This window comes from Triticum dicoccoides, chromosome 3A, assembly GCF_002162155.2.
Source record: "Triticum dicoccoides isolate Atlit2015 ecotype Zavitan chromosome 3A, WEW_v2.0, whole genome shotgun sequence".
Taxonomy (NCBI): domain Eukaryota; kingdom Viridiplantae; phylum Streptophyta; class Magnoliopsida; order Poales; family Poaceae; genus Triticum; species Triticum dicoccoides.
Genome location: NC_041384.1, coordinates 710,061,624 through 710,071,574, shown reverse-complemented (window position 1 = coordinate 710,071,574; position 9,951 = coordinate 710,061,624). Strand labels below are relative to the sequence as shown.

At 43.1% G+C, this 9,951-nt stretch overlaps 1 protein-coding gene across 1 annotated transcript in view; it reads left to right on the top strand.

Annotated features, from left to right (window-relative positions):
- Window positions 1–6,641, top strand: part of LOC119273043 (zinc finger MYM-type protein 1-like) — a 9,883-nt gene extending 3,242 nt beyond the window's left edge. Inside the window, exons 2-3 of the mRNA XM_037554355.1 lie at window positions 4,956–5,059; window positions 5,159–6,641. Of these exons, the coding sequence (XP_037410252.1) occupies window positions 4,956–5,059; window positions 5,159–6,641 (1,587 nt within the window). The remainder of the gene's footprint in view (window positions 1–4,955; window positions 5,060–5,158) is intronic.
- The last annotated feature ends 3,310 nt before the right edge of the window (window positions 6,642–9,951 follow it).

The following is a 9,951-nucleotide window of genomic DNA, read 5'->3' as shown; positions in this document are numbered from 1 at the left end:
CCAATCCTAGTTGGACTAGGAATCCTCAAGGGGGAAAGAGAGAGAGGGGGGCGGCCACCTCTCCTAGTCCTAATAGGACTAGGGGAAGGGGGAGGCGCGCAGCCCTCCTTGGGCTTCCCTTTCTCCTTTCCACTAAGGCCCATATGGCTCCCGGGGGGTTCCGGTAACCTCCCGGTACTCCGGTAAAATCCCGATTTCACCCGGAACACTTCCGATGTCCAAACATAGGCTTCCAATATATCAATCTTTATGTCTCTACCACTTCGAGACTCCTCGTCATGTCCGTGATCACATCCGGGACTCCGAACAACCTTCGGTACATCAAAATGCATAAACTCATAATAACGGTCATCGTAACGTTAAGCGTGCGGACCCTACGGTTCGAGAACAATGTAGACATGACTGAGACACATCTCCGGTCAATAACCAATAGCGGGACCTGGATGCCCATATTGGCTCCTACATATTCTACGAAGATCTTTATCGGTCAGACCGCATAACAACATACGTTGTTCCCTTTGTCATCGGTATGTTACTTGCCCGAGATTCGATCGTCGGTATCCAATACCTAGTTCAATCTCGTTACTGGCAAGTCTCTTTACTCATTCCGTAATACATCATCCCGCAACTAACTCATTGGTTGCAATGCTTGCAAGGCTTAAGTGATGTGTATTACCGAGAGGGCCCAGAGATACCTCTTCGACAATCGGAGTGACAAATCCTAATCTCGAAATACGCCAACCAACATCCACCTTTGGAGACACCTGTAATGCTCCTTTATAATCACCCAGTTACGTTGTGACGTTTGGTAGCACCCAAAGTGTTCCTCCGGTAAACGGGAGTTGCATAATCTCATAGTCATAGGAACAAGTATACGTCATGAAGAAAGCAATAGCAACATACTAAATGATCGGGTGCTAAGCTAATGGAATGGGTCATGTCAATCAGATCATTCAACTAATGATGTGACCTCGTTAATCAAATAACAACTCTTTGTTCATGGTTAGGAAACTTAACCATCTTTGATTAACGAGATAGTCAAGTAGAGGCATACTAGTGACACTCTGTTTGTCTATGTATTCACACATGTATTTTGTTTCCGGTTAATACAATTCTAGCATGAATAATAAACATTTATCATGATATAAGGAAATAAATAATAACTTTATTATTGCCTCTAGGGCATATTTCCTTCACCGCTGACCAACGATGCGGCGGTAAGCCTAGCAAGGTGGCAGGGCGTCCCGGAGCTGTAGTCCAGCCTGCAGCGGAACACAAGGCGGGTGGTGAGTCGGAGTCGTCGGTTAGCGATGCAGCGGGCAGCCCTCCCAGCTCTCCGGGAGGTGCTACTACTTGTGCATGTGCGCTGGGAGGAAGGGCCGGGCAGTGGCTGAGCCTTTATAGAACGGCACAGCGGTGGAACGATTTGATGGGAGGTTTCTAGAGAATGCAACATAGACGGTTTAGCGACACACGTCGACACATTATCTGACAAACCCATCGAACAGCGGCGCCCAGAACCAGCAAAACCTTTCAGCCCAAGACACGTACAGAAGACATAGTCAAATTCACTGCATGCACCATGCACAAACACATGCATGCAATCATCCAGAGAAAAAGCTGGGTGATAGTAGTCAAATCGAACCCATAAATTGCACGTGAACCGATGAGCTACAAAGAGTATGTTGGATATCTCATCCTAAACTGCTAAAGCCACCAAAATTGTACCCTACCATATCCCCCGGTAAATAAGGTGTCGCGTTTCCATTGATCTGTTTTTCACTAATAGAAAAAAGTTAAAAATCCAGGTAAAATAAACCTGGCCAGGTTTAGTATATTGGGGGTTATGAGCGCCCCCCTACAATGAAACCGCCCTAATGCAGGTAACCGGTGGTGGTGGGGGTTGATAGCAGCGAGTGAAAGGAAATACTATTAAATAAAAGGAAAGTCTTGACTCTTGAGAGTGCCCTACAAGAGCAACATCTCCCACTAGGTATTGCTAGTCAGATACGGGACAGAGGAGAGGTATAGTGATGGAAGGCTGAACGATAGCATTAACTTCTGGTTAATTAAGAATTCTTGGGGCATCCGGTGGGGGACGGGGGATACATACATTCGCCTTGAGCGGAGATATGAAAAAGATGAAGGGTTATGTATGTCGCATTCTAATGTTGGATCCGCTGTACGCGGTGTATCCTGTAATGCTTGAGTATTAGTCCTAGCTAGCGGATCCTATCAACTATATATGGGGGTTAAATCTCCTAGCTAATTTATTGTCATGTGAGATATAATTTCATTTGCTGTCATATTATATACTATTTATTATTATTCCACCCCGTATATAGAAGAGCATGCATGTGTAAAGCATACGTGCGCCCAAACCTGAAGAATTGGCAATTTAACATTGAAATGGAACTGAAAACATTGAGAATGACAAAACTTCATAGATGCCATACCAGCTTGCCACTAAGTCGGATATATATGATGTGCACCAATAAATCAGCTTGCCACTAAGTGTACTATATTTAGTTTAGAAATCCATAGTAATAAAGCAAGATCAAGTATTTCTGTTCTTAGCACATTCAAACAGTATAACTAGGCTATATCGGGGGCGGCCAGGCGAACACCACACCCGCGTTGCGGGAGCCCAGCATCGTTGCGAGATGGATTGGACCGACGCCTGAGGAGACCGGAGGCGGCCGCCTTTTCCGGGTTGGACTTGGTCACGCTTTCTCCACACCACACCCCGTTCCCCTCGTTTCTCTGCCGCCAGCCTCATCCTCACCGTGCGGCCTCGTCTGCTTCACCCATGGATCTCTGTCTGGATCTGTGTGACCTTTGCCCCAAGACCTCCCCATACCTCTCCTCTTCTCTTCCGCTTGCCGCCGCCCGCTGCTGGCTCGGATCCACTGTCTACGGCCGTCCCGCCGTGCCGGCGCCCCGGCGTCGTGAAGTCTTCGTCCAGCCATACGTCCTGGTAGGCGCCGATCTCGTCCACAAGATGCCATCTTCTTCATCGCCTTTGATCTACGATGGGTGTGGATGGTCGCCGCATGATGGGCCGCTTCTTCATCCACATGCGCTACTTTGTGCTGGAGACCCACCCAGCTGCAGTCGTATTTCAAGCATAAGCCTCCGCACAAGATGCCCAAGCTCCCCATGAAGTCCCTCCATATCGGTGGCAACTGCAGGGTTGAGCAGTGGCGGATCTTCTGGGCAGGCTTAAACAGGCTTGAGTCTGCCCTCCATCGATGCCAAATTTTTTTTAGTACTAGTTTCAAACTTCCAGGCCCAGCCCTGCCACTCAATAGCCCTTTCCAGCACATCAATTCCCAGAGCAGAGAAACGTGCGCACGCTCCTTCCTCCATCTCGTGCAGTCGCTCGCTTGTCCCACCCGAGCCGCTCCCTTCTGTGCAGGTGCCCTAGCCGCCGCCGGTCGCCGGACCCCTCCTTCGCGCCGCCACCGGTCGCCGGACCTCTCCTTTTCGCCGCCGGTCGCCGGACCCCTCCTTCGCGCCGCCGCCGGTCGCCAGACCTCTCCTTTGCGCCGCCGCCGGCCCACCTCTTCAAGTCGGCGCCCGGACTGCTCTCCCCTAATCTGGTCACTTTCCCCTCCCCAAAACGGCCCATGCATCTCCATCTGACCCGTGCCCTCCCCAACGTGGCCGTGGAATAGAGGAGGGGGCAAAGTTGGTTGCTGGGCACCTGGGCCATCCGAGCTGCTGCGCCATCCGGCTGTTGCTCGCTGCTCTACTCGACAGCTCCTGAACGGCTGAACCTGAAGGTTGTATTCTGTATTCTGTAGTTCTGTACTCTGTAGCTAGCTATTTGGGTTCCTATTTGGCTACTAATTCATGCTAATGAACTAATGGTAGCTAGCTGTTAATTGTGGTTAGTTAAACTGTTCAAGTACTAGAGAAGAGAACCAATATAGCTAGCTGTGTATATAAGATTAACCCAGTACTAATCATCATTCTTGTTTGTAGAAATGAAGAGAGAAAAAACTTTGCACGGCTAGTTTGCAAGCAATTCAAATGCTCCCCTTGTTGTTTCTGAACCCAATGCTCCTCCAGATGATGTTGTTATTCAACCATCCCCTATTGAGAACATAATTCATCCTACTCCAACAAATGAGAGCACTAATCCCTCAATGGATGTCGATGAGAGCACTATTCCCCATGCAAATGAGAGTACCAATCCCCCAACTAATGAGAGCACAAACCAACCACCAAAGCATCATATACTGGAATTCCATCCAAGTCAGATTTTTGGTGATCCAGCTGATCGAATACCAATAGAAGATTATGCCCCTGAAATTCGAAGTGAAGTGAGGAGAGCTTATTTGTTGAAACAAAGAAACAAAGCTATCGGGCATAAATTTGAAGTGGGATTGGACGGTAAAATTTGGAGATCCTTTCAACCACAATGGCTAGATAAGTTTGATTGGTTGGAATATAGTGTGAAAAAGGAGGCTGCCTTTTGTTTCCCTTGTTTTCTTTTCAACAATCCATCACAAGCAGCTAGATTTGGCAATGATGTATTTACAGTAGATGGTTACAAACGTTGGAAAACTGCTTTGGGAAATTTTAAGAAACATGTTGGTGGTCCATCTAGTTACCACAACATTGTTGTGGGCTTTTGTGTTGATTTCAACAATCAAAGGGCCAATGTGGCTACCAGAATGCGAGTTTACAATAAAGAGGCTGATATAAAATATAAAATCCGCTTGACTGCATCATTGGATTGTGCAAGGTATCTCATAGCTCAAGGGGAAGCTTTTCGTGGACATGATGAATCTTCCAATTCCACCAACAAAGGCAATTTCAGGGAGTTCTTGGACTAGTATAAGGACAAGAATAAGGATGTGAAAGATGCATTTGATAAGGGGCAAGGCAATGCACTTATGATATGTCCAGATATTCAAAAAGACCTTTCTACATGTTGTGCATTGGAGGTAACCAAAGTCATCAAGGATGAGCTTGGAGATAAGAAATTCTCGATACTTATTGATGAGGCTAGAGATTGCTCAATAAAGGAGGAAATGGCAATAATTTTGAGGTAATGCATATGAATTTCTGTCTTTAACTTGTAGCTTCCCAAACTTGCATAGTCATTGTTCATTTCTATCTTTTAATTTGTATCTTCCCAAATGTGCAGATTTTTAGATGATCACGGAGAACTTCAAGAGAGATTTCTTGCTATTAAGCACATCACAGATTGTACATCTGCCGGAACTAAAGAAGCATTGGTTCATGTGTTGGAGTACCATGGCCTGCCTATTAATAGGCTACGTGGACAGGGTTACGACGGGGCTTCAAATATGAGAGGTGAATTCAACGGTTTGCAAAAGCTAATTCGTGATGAGAGTCCATATGCTTTCTTTGTTCACTGCTTTGCCCATCAGTTGCAGTTAGTGGTTGTCACAGTGGCTCAGTGTTGTCCAGTTATTGCTGATTTTTTCAACTACCTTCCCTTGATAGTGACTCAGGTGAGTTCATCTTGCAAAAGGAAGGATGCATTGCTTGCAAAACATCAAGACAACTTGATAGAAATGATGGAAAATTGTAAGATATCATCTGGAACTGGGTTACATCAAGAAACTAACCTAGCTAGACCAGGAGCTACTCATTGGGGCTCACATCTTAGAACCTTGCTTCGTATGTACACAATGTGGAATGCAGTGGTGGATGTGCTTGCAATTGTGGTTGACGATGCCCGGGAACACACTTCTCAAGGTGGAGCTTCAGGTTTGATCATACAGATGGAATGCTTCCAGTTTGTGTTCATCATGCTATTCTTAATAAACTTGTTGAGCATCACTAATTTGCTATCACAAGCTTTGCAAAGAAAGAAACAAGATGTTGTTGAAGCCATGCGTTTGATCTTGGATGTGAAAGAAGCTTTGCAAAATATGAGGGACAATGGGTATGAGTCATTATGCGACCAAGCAAACAACTTCTGTGAGGAACATGGCATTGAGGTGCCAAATATGGATGATCTTGTAGGAGCTATGGGGCAATCTGTTCGCAGCAAGAATAAGGTGACTCGACATCATTATTTCAAGGTTAGCATATTCAATGTTGCTCTTGATGCAACTCTCACCGAGATGAATCACCGATTCAATGAAGTTAACACCGAGTTAGTGGATTGCATGTCTTGCCTTACTCCAACAAACAACTTCTCAAAGTTTAATGTTGAAAAACTTATTCGACTTGCTGAAATTTATGCTGAGGATTTTACACAAGCTGAACGGTTGTTGCTAAGAACTCAACTTCCTACATTCCTTACCAATATTAGGAGAAGTGATGAATTCGATGGATTTTCGGATGTTTCTACCCTTGCTCGGTTGATGGTTCAAACAACAAAACACAGAACTTTCCAATTGGTATATCGCCTCATCGAGTTGACATTGATTCTTCCAGTGGCAATTTCCTCGGTTGAGCGAATACTTTCAGCAATGAAGATCATTAAAACTGATTTGCGCAATAAGATATCAGACGATTGGCTCAATGATTTAATGGTGTGCTATTGCGAGCAAAGGATATTCAAAAGTATCCCCGATGATCAAATTATGATACGATTCCAGAAAATGAAAGATCGCAATGGACACTTGCCTCGTGAGTACAATGTGATTTCTTAGAGGTATATCTCAATTTTACTAGTGTTAGTAGTCACTTATTGATGTTTTATATTGGTGTGCCTTTATATTGCTAATACTTATGCTAATTTGGACAGATGGCTTGCGGTTGGATAATTGGGCATCTATTTCTATATATTGGATTCTAGTTGTTCTGCAATACCATTAGTAAGCAAGATTACTATCATTGTTGTTGCTTCTCTAGTCCTTCTGTATTGGTGTGTGAATTGTATTGATTTCGAATATGAATCTTTGTTGTATGGTCGAACATGTTACTAAATTAGTTCGAACTGATTGCTATTTTGCTAGCAAAGTCTAATATTTGATATTTTTCAAATAATTCCAAAAAATCAGTAAATACTATGTGTGCCCAGCAGTATTCTGAAAAATTCTGAGCTAATTTGGGCTACAAGATTTTGAGATATTGGCTATTTTGTTAAACAGAACAAATTTTTGGTTGAAAATCTCATATTTCAAAAATTCTGGCAAATTTTAACCTTCTATGGGCAAAAGAATTAGGAGTCAGTGGCTTTTTTCCCACACCGTTAACTTTGAGCCCGCCCTCGATTTTCTTCCAAGATGCGCCACTGGGGTTGAGGACAGGGGCCTCAACCTCAAGATGCACCATGGTCATGTATGCGTAGCTCTTCTGTTCGTTCATACATGCTTGCACCTCCTTCTTCTCAGCATCACCTTTAATCCAATTATTCTCTTTGTACACCGCAGATGCTTTACGTCTTGAGTGTTTACAACAAAAGGGAGAAGCACCACCACATCACGGTACCAAAGCAATTCACTATTCCTCTCTCATCATAGACTTGAACTACCACCATAATTAGCTTGTTTTATTGTTGTACTGCCATTTGAGCTACCATTAACCTAATGTTATTGCAATTGGTCTTGAAAATGCCACTATACTAGCATTATTTGCCACTCTTGTATGATTTGTTCATTTGGAGCAACTTCTTTTATTGGCGAGAAAATGAAGTGTCATGCATGTCTGATGTGTTTTTCTAATGTGAATCCTTAATAATCCTACTAGTTGTAGTCATCTTTCTATGACTTATCCCAGATGGCGGCATTCAATATCCAGGAGGCTCTAATTTGGAAGGAGAAAATTGAGATTGTCATCGATCAGGTTTAACATTTCATTACTCAAGGGTTCCAACAATTGATAAGAGTTTCTTTCTTACTTAAGGATTCCCGAAATAAGAAAATGCCAACATGCAAAAAATTGGTAGGCCTATTAGTGTTGATGGAACTAATTAGGAGTCTATGATAAAGTCTATTTTTGTTACTTAAGTTTCTTCCACAGCAAGCAAATAATCTATTTCATTACATACGTCCAAATGCACCTAAATTGATTCTTCTAATCTAAATTGATGCAACAACAAGGTGCAGTGCTACCTGATGGTAATACTGCCTTAGCTCATCGAAACAAAAGGCTAGCATAGAAAATGGAAGGAATTCTTCTTCCTCTAACTATGAGAAGTCGACAAGTGGTTCATATAGTACTAAAGGTACATGATGGACATGTGTCGTCGAGAAGTCGATAAGTGGTTCATGTAGTACTAAAGGAATATGATGGAAAAAATGCATAAACTAAAGATTGGAATCTTACTTTGTGTTTGTCTGACATAATGGGTGTTGTGCACAGTCCCAAGATCTTCCATAAGAGCTATTAGAAACCACTTCCCAGAGCTTGTGTCCTCAACTTCAACAAAGCAAAAGCCACAGGGAAAAATGCAATCGTTAGAAGCCATTCCTATTGCTGTTAAGAGAATTACACCCAACTTAGTCTTCAAATAACACCCATCTGGAAATATAATAGGCCTACAACTAGCTAGAAACCCCCTTCTGCATGCATCAAATGCAAAATAGCATATTCTGAAGTGCCCTAGATCATCCAACAACATAAAAAGGTGCTCACAGGATTGGATCTCTTCAGATCCTGTCCAAAATCCCAAAGTTGATTGTACTGGGGAGTTTCATCTCCACAAGATGATATCAAAAGAATATTTTCTTGCTCTTCCAAACACTCCCCTTTTAGGTGTCATTTTCTAATCTTTCCTCACTAACTGACCAAGACCTCTCAGTGTCATCTTCTCATTGGCTCATATCTCTTCAACATAATATTTCCCAATATACATTGTTGTAAATGCCTCAATTGCCACTTGCCCTCACATGTGTTAATTGTTGATGTGTAGGTTTTCATGTAATTGCCTTTGATCTAGTATATATGGAAGCCTATAGTTCCCAAGGGCATTGTTCTTCACATTTAGCTAGCATCTGAAGGAAATATGCCCTAGAGGCAATAATAAACTTATTATTTATTTCCTTATATCACGATAAATGTTTATTATTCATGCTAGAATTGTATTAACCGGAAACATAATACATGTGTCAATATATAGACAAACAGAGTGTCACTAGTATGCCACTACTTGACTAGCTCGTTAATCAAAGACGGTTATGTTTCCTAACCATGAACAAAGAGTTTTTATTTGATTAACGAGGTCATATCATTAGTTGAATGATCTGATTGACATGACCCATTCCATTAGCTTAGCACCCGATCGTTTAGTATGTTGCTATTGCTTTCTTCATGACTTATACATGTTCCTATGACTATGAGATTATGCAACTCCCGTTTACCGGAGGAACACTTTGTGTGCTACCAAACGTCACAATGTAACTGGGTGATTATAAATGAGCTCTACAGGTGTCTCCAAAGGTAGATGTTGGGTTGGCATATTTCGAGATTAGGATTTGTCACTCCGATTGTCGGAGAGGTATCTCTGGGCCCTCTCGGTAATGCAGATCACATAAGCCTTGCAAGCATTGCAGCCAATGAGTTAGTTGCGAGATGATGTATTACGGAACAAGTAAAGAGACTTGCCGGTAACGAGATTGAACTAGGTATTGGATACCGACGATCGAATCTCGGGCAAGTAACATACCGATGACAAAGGGAACAACGTATGTTGTTATGCGGTCTGACCGATAAAGATCTTCGTAGAATATGTGGGAGCCAATATGGGCATCTAGGTCCCGCTATTGGTTATTTACCGGAGATGTGTCTCAGTCATGTCTGCATTATTCTCGAACCGTAGGGTCCGCACGCTTAACGTTACGATGACAGTTATTATGAGTTTATGCATTTTGATGTACCGAAGTTAGTTCGGAGTCCCGGATGTGATCACAGACATGACGAGGAGTCTCGAAATGGTCGAGACATAAAGATTGATATATTGGAAGCCTATGTTTGGATATCGGAAGTGTTCCGGGTGAAATCGGGATTTTACCGGAGTAC